Source organism: Cetorhinus maximus, chromosome 22 (assembly GCF_964194155.1).
Source record: "Cetorhinus maximus chromosome 22, sCetMax3.hap1.1, whole genome shotgun sequence".
Lineage (NCBI taxonomy): Eukaryota > Metazoa > Chordata > Chondrichthyes > Lamniformes > Cetorhinidae > Cetorhinus > Cetorhinus maximus.
Window position 1 is genome coordinate 17,037,796 of NC_135900.1, and position 18,269 is coordinate 17,056,064.

General features: G+C 36.2%; 1 protein-coding gene across 1 annotated transcript; it reads left to right on the forward strand.

Moving 5' to 3' along the window:
* Positions 1-708: 708 nt before the first annotated feature.
* slc38a2 (solute carrier family 38 member 2) lies at positions 709-17,921 on the forward strand. The gene is made up of 16 exons (XM_078567848.1): positions 709-1,055; positions 1,970-2,229; positions 2,518-2,599; positions 2,729-2,844; positions 5,572-5,645; positions 5,747-5,839; positions 6,007-6,088; positions 9,234-9,316; positions 9,967-10,025; positions 11,264-11,464; positions 11,716-11,795; positions 12,400-12,500; positions 13,202-13,326; positions 14,277-14,421; positions 14,538-14,635; positions 15,225-17,921. Exons 2-16 carry the CDS (start codon positions 2,111-2,113, stop codon positions 15,324-15,326), a joined length of 1,560 nt encoding a protein of 519 aa, XP_078423974.1. The 5' UTR covers positions 709-1,055; positions 1,970-2,110; the 3' UTR covers positions 15,327-17,921.
* The last annotated feature ends 348 nt before the right edge of the window (positions 17,922-18,269 follow it).

The window sequence follows — 18,269 nt, forward strand, 5'->3', positions numbered from 1 at the left end:
GGATCACTGTGCTAGATCTGAAACATCATCGGTATCTCTTTGTACAGTCGGTGCTAGTTGATGTGTGACCCTTGCATCGGGTTACATTTGTTGCCAATTTTAATTATGCAGCGTTACTTTGTAGCGTTTGCTAATTTTATTTTGCCGCCTCTTCCATAGAAAAGGTTCTATTCATCTTGTGAATGTTTAATGTGGTTTTGTTTAAATAATGGCGTTTTTTAGGATATTGCTGTAACACAAAGAACCTGTCTACATTAATGTGAACGGGCGATTCCCCCTCGAAGCAAGTGATTTACCTACGTTTAAATTAAACCAGTGGGGTTTCTACAAGCTTCTCGACTTGGCTTATGTTAGCGTTTCTTTAGGGTTGGGGTTGAAGGAGGAGATTTGATTCTGATGTCAATTTGGATAAATTACGTAGACGGGGAGTTGTATAGCGACAGGAAATACAGAAAAGGTATCGTAAGAAAGATTTCTGTTCATTTAAATCTCCAAAACACCGCCTGTGCAATCACTAAAATATTATGTGGATTCGTGTAAACGTTTTATGCTGATCATTGTAAGGTTCTGTTTACAAACACGATAATTCTATATGTTTCATTTACAATTGGGGGCGAGGTTACTTTCACCAGCGAATGGCAAAGAGATGCAACAAAAAGCTCCTCCCACACCACTCGTCTGATGCAATTCCCAGCTGCTTCTTATATTAGTCGGAAAGATCTTCCTTTCATTCTAGACGAGATACACGCCGGAGTAACATAGTTTCAATATTTGTTCTGTGGATTATTCGGATATAACTTCAACCTATGAAAGTACAGTCCTTATAAATAAATATATATACATATATATATTTCGACTGAACCAACATTCAAATCAAGCAAGCCTGAAAATTGACCGTTAGAAAGCAAACCTTCGCCGCTTGAAATAAATCGAACTCTATTAAATGCTGCTTCCTGCTTTACTCTGATATTTTGGCTCCAAAGTAGCGATCTACTTATTCATATATCGAACTAAAAGGAGCAAAGAGCCAGATCGAGAAGGTCATCGTCTGGGAGGTGAGATGTGTTCGAGCTATTGTCTATGTAACGAATTGACTAAATGTATTATCCTAGAATGATTTGATAAATTACTAAACAATGTTACCTTTAATGCACACGCCTAACATAGCCTGGATTTTATTGCTGGCATGTTTATTGCATTATGTATATTTGCCATGATGTGAGTATATAGAATGCGGATACTCAATAAGGGGAAGATGATGTAACAACATCCGCCTGCTCGTTCCTGACAAAAAAAAACACATCAATGATCAGATTCTTTTTTTTTGTATGTTTCAGAGGATATTTTCATTTTATACATACAATGGATGAATCTGATTTTATTTCGGCCCTATATGTTTCGACTTTGTTTCCCTAAGTGAATTGGCGCTTTAATCAGCCGTGCGGAAAGGAATTGTATTCGTCTCAATGTTGTAGCCTCATGACTCATTCAAACGCCACCCACCCCTCCAGGTGGGATTAGCAGACCGGTCATCAGGGCAGAGCAGATACGATATTGTTTTGATCGTGTGGCTTTCTCCCACGTTAGATGTGTCTAATCCCACAACGGGGGTGACACTGCCAAAGAGATGAAATAAAGGTCATTAGCTGCAAATAAGGAACTAACTGTCAGGAGGACAAATTTGAGAGATTGTTGCATCATATTTGTTAATCAAGTCTACCTGAATACAGTAATGTCGTGCGCAAGCTAATTCTCGGTTTGAATGTATCCAGGGTTTTATATATATATATATATATAGCTGCTGTTGTGTTTACTGCTTGGCACACCAGCACATTGCCACTTGCTCAGTATTTTTCCATTCGAGGTTGCTTCGCCGAAGCCTCTGCCCATTGCGGGTCACGTGTGAAGAGACAATTGAGGAGGATATTCTGCCGGTTACTTGGTTATTGATGATTCACTATTTCCTTAGGGACCACACGGACAAAGCACAGGCAAAAAAAGGCATATCTTTGGGAAAAGGGTCAGGGTTGCACCTATATTTCCAGCAACAACAAGAGGAGAAGAACCCAATACAAAATTAAAAGTGTTTCAGAAATCGACTGGCGATACCATGACTATAACGGAGATGAACAAATTTAACATCAGTCCTGATGACGACAGCAGTAGCACGAACAGCAATGAATACAACTACACAGAAAATGCTACCACTAAAAAGGTTCCCATCAGTAGGTAAGGAATGGCTGCTAATCTCTCATAATGAGAAATGTCAGGTTGAATTATATTTCAAAAAAACTGTTGGTTGACTATATTTAATGGAACATTATTTGCAAAACCAACTATTTTGTACCACCTTTACTGCATTGAAATGGAAAGCCCATCACATGGTGTAATAAATAATTCAAATCTCTCAACTCGTGATTTGATGCATTAAAATTAATGATTTACATTTAGTATAAGATTACCAGCAAATCAGTTTTGTATAAAGCCACAATTTTATTTTATTTTTTTTCCTTACAGTCAGTATGTTGATATTGATGCAGAAAGCCAGAATTTTCTGCCAAATTTATACTATGGGAAAAAGAAATTTGAAGAAGAATATGTAAGTGTTCTGTGTTCTGTTTATCATCCTCATTTCGAAATCAAGTGCCGCGAATCTAATGTACCTGAAAACCTGCTGCTGCAGAGCATCTGTGATTCTCTTAACCTGTTTATTATTTTCTTTCTCCAGAGAGCTGGAAATACCTCATTCGGAATTTCTGCATTTAACCTCAGCAATGCGATCATGGGCAGTGGAATTCTTGGACTGGCATATGCCATGGCTAACACTGGAATCGCACTTTTTGTGTAAGTGTTTGAAATACGACAAAACAAAAAGCACGTGCTTTGTAAGATGCAGTTCTTAACCTGCTGACACTGCAGTGCAGCACTGACTGCAGCAGAACCTAATGCGGTCCTTTACTGTATGCCTTACCTCCTGTTTAATCACATGCCTGAGGGAGGAGAATACTACAGTACTTTAAAATCATGAGATTTCAATATTCAACTACCTTTGGCATTTGCATTGACATTTTAAATATTATTACAGATATATACACTAGCAGGAGCAATCCAGTGTTGCGTGTAAGAATGTGAGGTCTCATAAATTATGGGGTAGAATTAAGTGTTGGCAGCTTGACATAAATAGAAAAAAGCAGCTGATATTGGTTCTACACTGTTACTAGTGAGCCAACAATTCAATATATAATTGTAGTTAAATATAAAAACTGCAGATTTCCATTAAGTGGGAAAGTTAGGGCATGATTTTCTTCTTGTCTTTGTCTCTGGACATTCTATGTTTATGTTAGCTTTAATATTTTAAATCATCCTGAAATGTCATCTTGATAGTCGTAAATTGACCAAGATAACATTAAATAATGGATATGTTGGGATGTATATGTTGGGATGAGTGCACAAAAGGAGCATGAAACAGTTCCTACTTGGTTGCTGGTTCAATTAGTTCAAGATTAATCATTTATAAATAGAACTTGAGATGGTTTCCTTCTGTTCTTATCAGCTACTCATTACACATAACCTGAATAATTGTGCAAGACAGGCTGCGAGACGCTGACAATGTTTTCTTGGGGGGCGGGGGGTGGGCACGGGGTGTTTACAAACAAAGCATTCAACAGTAACCAGTTGGATTCAATTGAATTAATTAATTAATGGAATTATACTTTTAAGCCTGTTTAAGAAGGTCAGACTTGTGACATGTGGTGTAATTGTCTTAATGGTCATACAGTGGATTATGTTGTAAAAATGGATTTGTCATGTGATTGCAGTTAGCCAAAATGTAACATGGGAAAATATGTAGGTTGTAGTGTAGCAAAGCAATGACTTATTTGATGTCTTTCTAAAGGATGGACAGAAATGAAATGTGTTAAGTCGTATTAATAAGAGAGACTGTTCAGAGTGCCATTCATATATTAAATTTATAACCAAGGAGCATTTAAAATATTTGGCCTGGAGTGACTAATCTTAATAAGGGTGTGTTCCTTTGAATCAAAAAAGTGATAGAGCTGCTAAACTTCCAGTTTAAGACAAATGATCTTGTGACCATCTCAATGAATGACGATCAGACCTTTATCCCAGTGAGATTAGTCATGTCCATATAACAGCAAAATCTTTAGTTAAATGACATTGTGATTCATCAGTGAAAATACCAGAATTTTCTTAACTATGAAGCACATCTGTGTTCAAACCAACATTTTAAAAGTCAGATATGGTTGGTGTTACTGCTACGGTAGTGTGCAAAGATACAGTTGATTGACATTTACATGGGAAGAGTGGACAAAAGGAACAGTTCAGGCTTGATTGCTTGTTCAATGAACTCAGGGCAATTGAAGGTGCTGTTCCTGAAATGTAAGGAGGACAATAGCAAGAAAGTAACTTCCTGGGTTTATTTCCATGTACATAGTAATTTTCATGCTGTTTAAATCTGGATTTTTCATTTTAAAATCAATTGCCTTTAAGGATGTCTGCAGCCCAGTACAGTTCTATTGATATGCTTGTTTTGAAATGCAACACAGACAAAGCAACAGAAAATGGTTAATGTAGCTTTAAAAATGGAGTCAGGAAACAGTAAGGGAGGTGGCAAGTTTTTTGTGCATCTTTGTGCTGGTTTAATAATATCATTAATTGTTGTTGTTATGATCATAAGATTTGCTGAAATCTTGCAGAGGTTTGAACAAAGGAGTGAGTTTAATCTTGGTATGTAGCACATAGCTTTCATGTCATCAGGGAAGAAAAGACACATGTGATGTTGGCCACAAAGACAATGGATTACACTTTATTCCAAAAGGAGTTATTTATAGTTCAAGGAAAGTATCAGTTGATTTACATTAGCTGCTTCTCTGAGAAATTGATCTTCCATGGGTGAAAGCAGTCCATATTTAAAATGTCAGAAACAAGGAAGAGATTGTGAAGGATAGTCCCTTGGTATGTGAAACTCTGAATAAGGCAGCCATATACTGAAACCTATGAAGCCAAATAAAGATATCATTCTGATGTCAGATATATGGTAAAGATTGCAGTGAATCCTGCTTTATAAGATATTCTATTCTTCATCGCCAAACAGTTTTCAAACCAGCTGATACATTTTCCTTTCAAGCTAAATAACGAAAAATTGATTACAATCACTTTATTTAATTACAATTAAAGACATAATTGTTAATCTACAGGAAGTTAGTTTGATTTTAATGTAAATTAAATTCCAAATACTATTTAAGGGAGTTTCCAGCCCGCTGTTTATGATTCATTGTAAGGCATCATATTAAAATAATTTTGGGTATTGCTGAAAAAAGACTCATGCTATCAAAGCTCACAAGACAAAAGAACAGTAAGAAAACAACAATTTATACTGCATGAGAAGAGAGTGCTGTTTAGTTGGCAAGTGGACTCAGTTTGGTAGAGGCATTGCCATGGAAAATGTAGCAAAGAAAAGTTAACTGTTAATTGCCAAGCTTTTGTTTCTAAGTGTCTTAATAATAATTTTATTAATATTTTCATTATAATATGGCTTTCTTTTTTTTCCAGGATCCTTTTGAGTGCTGTAGCAATATTTTCATTATATTCTATACATCTTTTGTTGAAGACTGCAAAAGAAGGAGGTAATGGATAAGCTCTTTGCTTAAATAACTCATCTAATCTATCAATTTTTAACAAACATTTCCCTTTGCCCTGCTTTATTACACTTTTTTTTTTGTTCTAGGTTCGCTGGTCTATGAACAACTGGGACTCAAAGCATTTGGGCTGCCTGGGAAATTGGCAGCATCTATTTCAATTACAATGCAGAACTTTGGAGGTAAAATTCTACTTGCCTCCCAAAAATAACATTTTGTTCATTTAAAAGGACAACTTCCACACAAATGTCTTACTTATTCCAACATGAACACTTTTAGGTTAAATATCATAGCATAGAGAGTCTATAATTTTTTTTGTTTTCTCCCCCTTTTCATTTTCTGACTGCAGCTACATCAAGCTACCTCTACATAGTGAAATACGAGCTACCATTAGTCATTCAAGCTTTCCTGGGACTTGAGGAAAATACTGGGTACGTTGAATCAGTTGCTTAATAATATTAGGCATAACTTGGCAAATACTTCTTCTATATAGTTTAGTGCTTTTCCAGACATATTAATCTTTTCAGTAACTCCCTTGCCTGCCAATAATTACCACGACAGTTAAACTTCTTAAAGCACATAATGACAGAAAGCATGTAGGCTTGGATTTAAGGTGACAGTATTCTGGTTACTTCAGAATCTAGCTCAGAAAGTTGCTTTGTATCAATTGTTTGGGTAAGTAGAATGCTTCATTTGACCCAAAATGTGAGTATTTTAATACCACAGGTTTTAGCTATCATCATTCTAATAATGCTACTTACTGATTTAGTATCCCATGCTTTGTGAAAGACAAATTTTAATGGGTGTGGAAGGATACCCAGCCATTGCTGGATATCCTTCCACACCAATAGTATGGTGCCACCCTTCTGTGTTACAACTGAGATAGCCAGCTGGTCTAGGATAGAACTGGAGCGTATTCTTTGTAGACTTCACAAGTTTATATATGAGTACAGTGGAATCCCCAGTTAATTTTAACCACATGAATACAATTAAACACTCAATGAATATACAATAAACATTTTTAGTTTCTAATCAAAACTGCATTAGCCAAAACACAATTTAAGTGCAATAGTAAGTGGGCATGGCATGTTCCTATGATGGATTGCATGTAGGATGCCAAGGACCACCAATTTATTTTGACCATGCTGTAAAAAGTAAGGAAGGAGCAACAGGGCTTACATGCTACTGGCACATATAACTCTCCTTCCCCAGTGAAATCTGAGGTCAGCAAGCCACAGTCATGGCATTTGACCAAGGCCAAGTACGTGCAGTTACTTTAAAGTCACAATTGTGACTATTAGCTCTACTAGCACAATCATGCCCAGGTGAGAAGCAAAAAAAAAAACAAAAAGCTACGGGTGCTGGAAATTTAAAACAGAGGATAATGGAAATGCTCAGTAGGTTAGGCAGCTATGGAAAAAAACAGGCAAGTTTGCATTTCAGCTGTGGAGCCCAAGTGAAGTTGTTTCAAGATTGCCATTGGTGCTGTGAATTCCATCCCAGAAAGTTAGCAGTTTGAATTCAGACCACTGGTCACATTGATAGCCTGGATTTTGCAGTTAAAAATAAGGATGAGGCTAACAGCACCATTATCGAAATGCAATTGAGACAGCAACTTCCAATATCTGTACATGTGCAATTAAACATCAAAATCAGGAAGTTGGTTCCAAGCTGCCCTGGTCCTCCAGAAGCTTTGCTGTAACAGTATCTTGCAATATTAATTACATTTTTGTTTCACTTTTTTCTTTCTGTTTTGTTTCACTTTTTTCTTTCTGTCTCTTCAATCTCCCTCTCTCTAAATCTCATGCTTTTTCCCCTCTTTCCTTCACTTTCATTCCACGTTTTGGCACTTAAGTAAATGTTCCAACTTGCACCACCTGTTTCAAACCATGCAGTCCTCCGTAACAATTTTTCAATCCGGTTAAGGAGATAAACAGTTGCTTGCCCTGTTCATACAGATCTCAGGTCACATGTAGAGGGTGCTGTGCCAAATGGCTTTCTAATCACTGCAAGTTCCGATGTAAAACCACACAGAAAGTCTATGGGCAAGTGCACATGTAATGGACAGGTGGTTCACCACTAACTGAAGAACTCAGCCCACTGTATTGCTAAACTGAAAGTTATTCTGCAATGCAAATATATGATGTAAATCATATTTCAAATACACAGTAATTGGAAACTCGCAAATGATTTATGAAATTTGGAACAACGTAATAGAGAAGCACAACAGTGATTGGGAAATCATGTTTAAAAGTGTACATGCATCCTTCCGGTAATTTCCAATACTTACTGTTATTTGGTGTCATCTAGGTACTTTAGAAGAGATAATGTAACATTAGAATTTTGGCTTATGTTTAGCTTTAGGCTAAGTATCATAAATGCTTTTCTAAAATATGGGCGCCTTCTAACGGTAAAGAGTGGCATAGCAAAGTTTTAATAAAAGGATGGATTACTTTTCTATTTTGTTCACAATGTAATAGAAAATAATTTCATGATGGCACAGTTCTGCCCATATCCACTTTTAATTAAATCACTTCTGCAAATAAATACTTAATTCGCTTTTGAGTCATTTGATGTACCATGCCACAATGACAAATCAATTGACGTAAAGCCTGCGAAAGCAAGTTCACATGAATACGTATGATGTTAGAGGCTAAATAAACTGGTGCATAATCCATGTTTACCCGAGCACATACTAAAGATCAAAATATCAGTCAATGTTCTGTTTGCTTCAAGCCATAAGGATGGCATTAGGAACAACAGGGTGGCAATACCACCAGTAATTACAATCCCCTTCTCCATGAAAGAGGGCACCATTAATAATGATAAGACACCTTGTCAATTAAAAAATGCTTGGCAGCAAAATAACAAGTTGGAAACTCTAATCTGTAGAACAGTTAATGTCGTGGACCAGGAAGGCTTAGACTCTACAAAGTCACCTAGCTGCCTGGCAAAGATTAGAAATCACCCTATGTCAAGAATAAAAATAATTTCTGGATTTCTTTTTACACAAATGCCGTAAATCTTTCCACCTACTTTTGTACGAATGGTTAAATTTTTGATATTAATGTACCACTATTGAGGCAAATAAGAACTGTAAACTTCAGTTATCTATCTTTCTATTTAAAAAATGTGGCAGATTCTTTCAGCTGCACCAGGATTGGTTACAACCTGTTTTCCCTTTTTATTCCACTTGGCCTCAGGTGTCATGTGGCTAATTAATGTTTTGGACTGGTATTATCTAGTCCCATTTTCGTGTTTTTGTTTTGGAGTAAGCCTACAATCTGGTTCTAACCAGTTCCAATTTCAGTATCTTGCAATGCTTTCCTTTGGTTGAAAGGATAGAGAAAACTAATCACAGTTGCATAGCAATAACATTGAATTTAAATTGCAAAAGCAACTCAGCTGTCAAAGCTTTAAACCATATTGTTAAAATTCTGAATTCATTGAAACCATGCAAGGTGGCACCATATGCTTTTTAAGAAGGATGCAGAATATTAAAATAACTATGTTCAGAAAATTCAGTCTTTCTATTCAAAATAATACTCATAGCAATTTGTTTGTTTTCTTTTTCAGGCATTGGTATCTGAATGGTGATTACTTGGTCCTTATGGTGTCTTTCATCATAATTCTTCCTCTGTCTCTTCTGAAGAACTTAGGTGAGCAGTTTGCACTGGAATTTTGTCGCCAATAAGAGCACAAAAGCCTTGATTTATGATAGTCATTACTTTCAAAGGGGGTTGTCTGGTTTTTACATAGTTTGTCTAGAAATTTCCAAAATCGTAATTATGACACCTGAGATTGGGATATCGTAATTCATATTTTTTCACTTAATTCTGTGATATGTGCACAAATTAGTAAATAATAATTATTAAGATTGTTACTGAGTTTTAATCATCGGCAAAGCAAATGACAGAACTCAAATCACGTGCATCTACCCTTAGCCCGATCCTGCCCTCGCATTCAGTTTTGAACTTGACAAAAGACAGTCACTGTGCGTACTAAATGTTGCACAGCTCAGTACAATATAATTGTACATTTAAAGTCAAAGAGTGACGTTAATAATCAACCAGTTTCTTCTGGTATGTTTTAGCTGTTCAATGCTGGGGAAATATTTGAATAGCAACTTTACTAAAAAAAAAAGGAAAATTTCTTTTTTTGTGTGTGGCAGAATTGTAAACATCTTTATAAAAAATGTATTTCCAATTTTGCTACGCTTATTGTGCATAAGTATTAAATCATTAATTAGAGAACAGTTGAAAGTTATTGCTGACTCCCAATCATAACAATCTTTTGCCTTATTTTACAGGTTACCTGGGCTATACCAGTGGGCTGTCTCTTCTTTGCATGCTTTTCTTCCTAATAGTTGTAAGTATGAGATTGGTTTTATATTGTTAGATAACATAATGCAAGCTGAGTAAAATATTGAATGCCAGTCAGTCTTGCAGAGGGTCTTATTCACTTTAATTTTTTTAAAATGATTGCCAAGTTGCAAAGCGTTTCTTTTGCTTGCAGAGCAGTGGAAGGCAGGTTTTAGTACATAATTTCCCCATGTCACACAGATTTCTCCCCATTTGTCCTAAAATGCTAACTCTTGCAAAGAGTCCTTCTTATAGCATGTCCAATTGGGCTTTTATATCTCAAATCCGTCATTATCACAAGCTAATTCTTTTTGGAGGGGATCAAAGCTGAATCCCTGCATGGCATCCCATGCCTAAATGTGGCATCCCTGGGGTTTCCTCATCTTGGGTGAGCTAATGCAACAAAGGCAAATATTGAACCGGGGATCTCATGTCCTGAATGCCTTATTATTTCAGTAGGTGGTGTTCTTTTATATAGCCCTGGGGAAGCCCATCCGTTACTAAAAGTTCAGGGTATTAAAGGTGGAGAGGTAGGCACTCGATCTGTCTCACATTCTCAGAACTATTACATGGGCCTCAGATATTGATGTATTCAGTTTGATTTCCTACCTCAGTTCTGTCCTGAAGCCGTGAGTAACATTGGATCACGTCTTTTTTTTTATTCATTCATGGGATGCGGGCACCGCTGGCTAGGCCAGCATTTATTGCCCACCCCTAATCGCCCTTGAGAAGTGTTGTCTGCTCCAGTGTCTTACATAAATGGCTATCCTTCATGCATGAACCTGGATCATGAGAAGCAGGGAGCTGCTAAGTATGGGAACTGTTACAGCTGAGCCTGCTCTGTTTTCATATGACATCCACCCATACACACTGTCAGCTGGGATTTCTAGTTGTCATTCAGGAGTAGGAACTTTAGCTGATATTATCCCCTCCCCCACTAAGAGATGTTGACATCAGTTATGATAGCCCAATGCTGCATTTCTGAGATCCATTAGTTCAATTCAGAGCATGCATTGAATCTGGAACCTTCCTGGTCTGTGTCACATTACATAAGGCATGAACTCACTGAGCCATGACTGATGATGTTAGGGGTGGGGTGGGGGGAGCAAGAGAATTAAATAGCTTTTAAAGATGGAACTACCTTTTAACCACAAGTAAATGTGTTTTCCATTAATTATCATTCTGTATTGTAGTCATTCATTTGTAGTTTTTTAACCCTTAATCTCACTTGACAAAAACTTGCAGGTAATTCACAAGAGCGCTCATATCCCTTGTCCATTGCCTGATCTGGAACAAGATCTAGAGAATGCAACCTTGAATGCAACCTTAATGATGGCTGCAACGGCTGCTTACAAAACAGTTACAAGTGGATCCGAACCCACTTTAGCATTTAATGCAACAGATGAGGACATTTGCAAGCCAAAATACTTTATCTTCAATTCACAGGTATGTATGAATTAATCCTATGATGTGTACTTTCACACTTATTGAAAGGATCATGATGTTGCAGTATACCATTTATAACCCATGATATTTCCATGTATATGTGACACCTAATCAGGATATTTCATTGTGCAATTATTTTATTGTCAATAAGTATAGCAAAACATCTCTAATGCGTGTTATTAAAATTATGTTGAGTATTTTCCATTTTTGTTGATGTATGATTGACCAATCTATTCTCTTTTATTTTTCAGACTGTCTATGCCTTCCCAATTCTGACATTTGCATTTGTGTGTCATCCAGCTGTTCTTCCCATCTATGAAGAACTCAAAGAGTAAGGATACATTAATATTTATATTGGTTCAGTCTAGGATTAGATCTCTCTTTCTGGGTTAAATGGAGGTGTTCTCCATTCAATAAGTTAGGATGGTTCTGATTCAGTTCTGGGGCTGCATGGATTTGCAGATTAAAACTGCCCATGGCTTTGGAGAAATGGACACTCACTTAGTATGTTTCTGGTAAAGAGAATTGAGAATTCACAACGGGGTCTCTTCAGGGGTTGACATTGAAGCACATCACAGGTGCAAATGAGAAAGAACTCCTCTGTATTTGGCATGTGTTACACCAAACCTTGCAATATCTAATTCTAACACTGGGTTCCCAGAGTGTAAAAACATTCTGTTCTTAACACAGTCAACACTAGCATTTGCCAAAATATTAATACTTCTTGTTGGCTTCCTAGATAAGATATTCAGTGTCACATTTTGAAGCAGTAGCTTGAAGTGCATGATCATTTACTAATGTTATTATAATTGACTTCAGTGAATCCATTAATTTCAGCTTCCTGATAAAATTAATATTTATACTCTGTTAGGGGTTAATGCACCTTTGAAGTGAATGAATGAATGAATCAAAGCAACATTTTCTTTCTCTTCCAGTCGGTCCCGCAAGAAAATGCAGAGGGTTTCCAATGTTTCTTTTTTCTTTATATTTATTATGTACTTGTTGGCTGCTCTTTTTGGTTACCTGACCTTCAATGGTAAGTTCTACTTAACATTCTCCACTCTTTAATCCTTTATTATGATATATAAAATTCAATAATGACATTTTTTAAGAGCTTCAACAAATGATCACTAATATTTTTTGATCTATATACAAATTTTGGCTGAAGTAAAACTTACTGAGCTAAACTCTTAGGATTGCTCAGTTACCTTTTATGCAATGTTCTGAGTTGTTGCCTGTTTAGTAGCAATATGAGGTGCGATTTTGCTCCAGTAAATGCATGCATGACCAGGGCAGCCTGGTTGTTGTGGATTTTAATCTAAAGTGGTGGTCCTGATAATATTAAAGAGCCATGGAATCAGTAAATTAGATTTAAGAAAAATAAATGTATTGACAGAGAGTTCAAGCTTTAGTTATATGAATTATACTGCATAGCTCTCTGAGCTCACATCTTGACTACATTTGATTATATGGTTATGATAACTTGGCTATTCATTATAAATGATCAAATAAGCAATTAGAAGAAAGGAATTGACAAATTAGAGTCAAGACATTAAACACCAGTTTTCAGAGTCAGTTGCAAAATTATTGCTGCTAATTAAATGAACTAGAATTTAACAAAATAAATGACCGGAAATGTTTCTGAATTTACCCTGAGGCATTTTCTTTCACTGCATTTTTCAAAGCAAAGTAAATCAGATTTAAAATGGAAGCTAATGATCTGTTTCCTTTTTGCAGGAGAAGTTGAGCCAGAATTGCTTCACACTTATTCAAAAGTATATCGATTTGATATTGTCCTCCTTATTGTTCAGCTGGCTGTGCTCGTTGCTGTCACACTGACAGTTCCAGTTGTTCTATTTCCAGTAAGTACATTCAGTGAAAATCAATCTTCTCTTCAGTATAGTTTAGTGCTTTCACTTGAATCTTTATACTTCGGACTTGAATCAAGAGCCAGTATCAGCCTTATTTTGATGGCAGATATAAGTCCACAGTATAAAGATTTTTACATACATATTTAAACCATTCTGGTTATGTCTTCCTGGTACATTAAAGGCTAACTTGACAAGATTACATTTAATTAAATTGGGAAAAAGATATAGTTCAAGTATACTTACTCTTATAACTGGTACAACTGATGTCAGCATGTCGTTGGCCAACAGTGTTGGCCCACTTCATTTTGCAAAGCAAAGTAAATCAGATTTCCCTGCTCTTTTTATTTAAGAACTCTATGCTATTGAGAAATATCACGGGATATTAAATTCAGAATAGTAGTTTGTTCCAGTAACCTTGTATTTTGTTTTGGTAAAACATACCACAATTCTGATAAGGATAGATCTGCATTGTCTCATAGTTTGAATTGTTCTGCCCTACTAATGTGTCCTAATCCCAACCAGAGAACAGAAACACTTGCTGCATCAATCTGGTTTTTAAAACCAGTTATCCTTATGGCTTGAATGAGGCTCCAAACTTATTGCCAGACTTTGAACAATGTGAAGTCAAAGCCAACATGTTTGATATTCCCAAACTAGTCTTACTTGGAACCATTAATCTGATGAGAGAAGTAACTTTCATTCTCATTATTGACAGACCTGAATCCATCTGTAGTCTATCTCACTGCATTGCCCATTTCCTTATGCAGTTTATGTCAGGGTGAGAAACTAGTAACCTTGCAGTAGCGGTGTAACACTAGCTTTGACCTTACTTGCATGTTATTTGTTGGATGCATAAGATTTACTATTTTCACTTTTTAGTGCCTTGATAAATGTTGGGTAGGATGAAGGAATGTTGAAATAACGATAACCTTTTCCCACAGATTCGTACCTCAGTTCAGCAGATGCTATTTCCTAGCAAAGAATTTAGTTGGATACGTCACACTATAATCACTATTGTAATTCTGGGTTCCATTAATTGCCTGGTGATCTTTGTTCCTACCATTCGGGATATCTTTGGATTCATAGGTAAGTGTACATATGAAACAAAATGTGTCCTTTTAATGCCATTCACCTGCACTTCGAAAATGAACTGAGATTCATGCAGGTTCCTCTACTCTAACTTTGTTCCTCATTTCTTCTAGGTTCCTCTGCTGCTGCTATGTTAATCTTCATACTGCCTTCTGCATTTTACCTCAAACTTGTAAAGAAAGAGCCTATGAAGTCAATGCAGAAGATTTGGGTATGTACCAAACTGGCTTTTGAAGCACAATTGTGTTGATAATAGCAAACATCTGATAATTCAGTTCATATTTAGAGATAAACATATTCTTTGATAGCTGACCTTAAATGTCCACTGCCCTATTTTACCATTGCATTTTAGCAGTAAGTGGTACGTCTTCTGTAGGAACTTATAGCTGCTGTTATATTACTCAAAAAGTTAAGGGAAATAATACCACCTCGGATCTAAAGGAAAATGGAGTAAGATGGGTATTGGGAGGCCAATCCATTACCAGCCATTTTGCAGCCCTGTCAAATTGAATTTCATCTCATATGTTTCTTTATTGTAAACAATAACCCATTCTAAAGACTTCCAAATTAGGCAGCGCAACATGCTTAAGTAAATGTGTAAAGTTGAATTTTACACCCACAGAAGAATTAGTGGGCCCAATTTTAACTTTGTGCAAATCGGTGGGTTTTGGCTGGGTTAAAATCTTGCCCAGAGATATCTTGCTGTGAATCATGTCACACACATGCAAAGCACCTTTATTTTAGCTGTATAAATCACATGACAGAAAATGCTGTATTAAATAGTTTTTCCTTTTTTTTAGGCATTAATTTTCCTTATTTGTGGCATATTTGTTATGATTGGAAGCATGACGCTCATCATTCTCGACTGGACCCACCATGCACCAACGAGTGATGGTCACTAAGCTGCTACAGATGTAAACCACATACTCAAATGAAAGGAAAAGGCATTCTATGAATCTTTCTCCCGAAGAACAACAACTATATTTATTTTCCCCCATCAAAATTCCAAGAACTCAGGAAGGCAAACTTCACATTTGCTGTCTTCCTAGAAGATAGGAATTGTTTTCCAAAGAGTAGATTATATATATAATCATTATTGAGTAATGTGGGACCCAAGCAGTAATAATACCATTCCTAGCGAATGGACTGATTGGTGTACAGTATGTATTTATAAGGCCACATGCTTGGCAGAACAAAATGTTCGACCCTTAAAAAATTGACTTTTGTTTATAGATACAGTATCTAAATTCCCGTAGGTGTGCCTGAATAGTTCACTGTATATTGGTAGGTGAAAAGTAGCACGTAAACATATAATAATATTTTTGACCTTTTTTAAAAAAAGGCTATTTGTGGACATAGGCTTGACTAGTTCAATTTTAAGACAGTAATCTGAATTTTTAGTTGAGAGTTGTGTTTACTTCAGTTCAGAATGTAATGTTTATGGAAATAACACATTGACAGATATGACACAATGGAAAGCTCTTACTCTGAAACGGCCAGCTTATCTTACAGAAGTGCTATAACATCCCTTAATTGGCAAGAGCTTGAACTATATAGAGTTAAGCATGGTATCATACCTTGTCAAAAATTTAGCATGTTCAGAGTATTTTTGTGAAGCTGGATTTTCTTGTTTAACAATGCTGTTTGTTACAGTACTACAATGTGTATAATAAGTATGATATAATTAGCATCTAGAATCTGAATTAACAAACCGATTGAAATAGGTTTTACACTTTGCAAATAAATTTTGTACCATGTGTTCATTACAGTTGTGGCATTTATTCAGATCTGCCAGCAACTTATTCCACTTCTTAAACCTTTTAAGTACTGTACTTGCTAACCATTCTGCTTGTTGTCAGCAGTTGCTGGGCATGCGATGTAAGTGGGAGAACAGTCTCTTTGTGGAGTGCCATTTTGTTTTCTGCTAATAAACATCAGAGGCACACTTTGTAGTAGCTGTATTGAATGCTTCACAAAGTGCACTCGTGACAATGTATGAGCAGAAAAACACCATTACATTGTCCCTTCTATATCACATGTCTGAAACCAAGCAGCAGTTGTTGAGAGTTGAAATTGTGTGATTGTAATGAACAATATGGTACTTTTATCAACAACTAAAGCTGAAAAAAACACTGAACTACTCACTTCCTGTCTGTTTACATATCCCTTTGCCATCTGTTGCCACTACAAAAAAATTGCTGAAGACCTCAGCATTGTCACTGATAAGTGACAACAGAGTAGCGAAATATGGCAGCAGTGGAACTTAGAAGGAGGGACCTAAAATGAAAATATGAAATTTCATCAAAAGTAATGTTATATTTCAGTATTTGCCTATCAATCCTGACTGATTTTCTGCCTCCCAGTGTTGTAATGTTATCCTGCTGTCACCCTGGTTACTTGAAAGAAAACTTACACATTGTGCTTCCTATGACAGTTCCTGCTATGATGTGTTTTTTTTAATTTGCTGTTTGTCATGGAATATTTATACACCTGGAGGAAATCAGTATAATTTAACATATTTATGACTATGTAAATAAAATGTACATAATCTTGGATAATGTGTACATATATTGTCAATATTTAAGAGGTATTATGGTTCTATGGAGTCCTTATGAGAACATTTAATGGACCCTCATTTAAGTCAGCAAATAAAAACAATGGTGGTTTGAAGAACTTTGGCTGACTACTGGTAGAAGTAACTCTGTTTCAGTGCTTGGTGTTTACTTTGTTCAACCTAACTTGTGTAACACAATGTCAAGTGCTAAAACGGTGTGATCATGCCAAACCGGTGAATAAACTGGCACAATGTAATTGTTTGTAATGAGTGACTGAACATTCGTAAGTTCTGGATCGCTGGTCGCTGCTGTCAAACAGAACCTCAGGTTTTTCAACCTTAAAACCATATCTGATTTGATGGAAAGGATTTGAGTAAATTGTGGTTAATGAAAATTAATAATATTTGAAGAGTTCACTGTTACAAAAAACTCAACCATTGCCCATTCTAAAAATGTGAAACAATGGACCAATTAATCTGACAATTTTTAATTCTCTTTGGGCAAATGTTACAAAACGCATTAGGATGACCTGCGACTTACTACTGAAGTTCATGTTTTTGAAGAGAAACACCAGAACTTTAACAAAATGTTTGTGCATTAATATTACTTGTATAATTCACCTTAAATATTTGTACCAGTGTAAGCATGCAGTACAGAAAGCTTATAAAGCATGACTGCTGCCTTTAGCATATCCTTTTAGTTCATGTGGGTAGAACGCCTTCATGTATGTTTTCAGACACTGTTAAAGGCTTTCCCTGACATTATGTAAAAGTCATCTTGTATGTATATTTGTATACCGTTAACTGTGAAAGGCTGACAATGTGGATGGAGGGATTTTGGTTGTTAGCAAAGAGAGTCCATTATTGCCAATGCTACACTCTTGTTTCAATGAAACACTGACTGTACTGTATATATTGTAAATAAAGCTATACTCTGAAACAATTTTTCCATCTACGTGTTTTGATATTGTTAAATTTCAGGTCTGATACGACTGCCCACTGGCACTTAGTGACCTCCCTTGGTTTCTTAAGTGTCTTTTATGGGAGTTGTCTGAACCCTACTTCTGATAATGTAACTTGATCTAGGGATGTAAGAGCAGTGCCCATACTGTGACTTGAGCCAAAATCTGTGCCTTTCACACAAGTATTTCTTCAAACTGTTCAAAGACAAACATAAACAATTATGTCAGATGAGGTGCGATGCAATTCATAAAGCGACATCATTCACCCTAATTCAACAAGCAACAATAGTTATGATCAGATTCACTCCTTTTCAACAATATATATTTTC

Coding starts and splice junctions, on each gene's coding strand:
- slc38a2 (XM_078567848.1), top strand. CDS start 2,111: ATGACTATAACGGAGATGAACAAATTTAACATCAGTCCTGATGACGAC. Junction 11,465..11,715: donor ACTTTATCTTCAATTCACAG/GTATGTATGAAT, acceptor TTTATTTTTCAG/ACTGTCTATGCCTTCCCAAT. Junction 14,422..14,537: donor GGATATCTTTGGATTCATAG/GTAAGTGTACAT, acceptor CATTTCTTCTAG/GTTCCTCTGCTGCTGCTATG.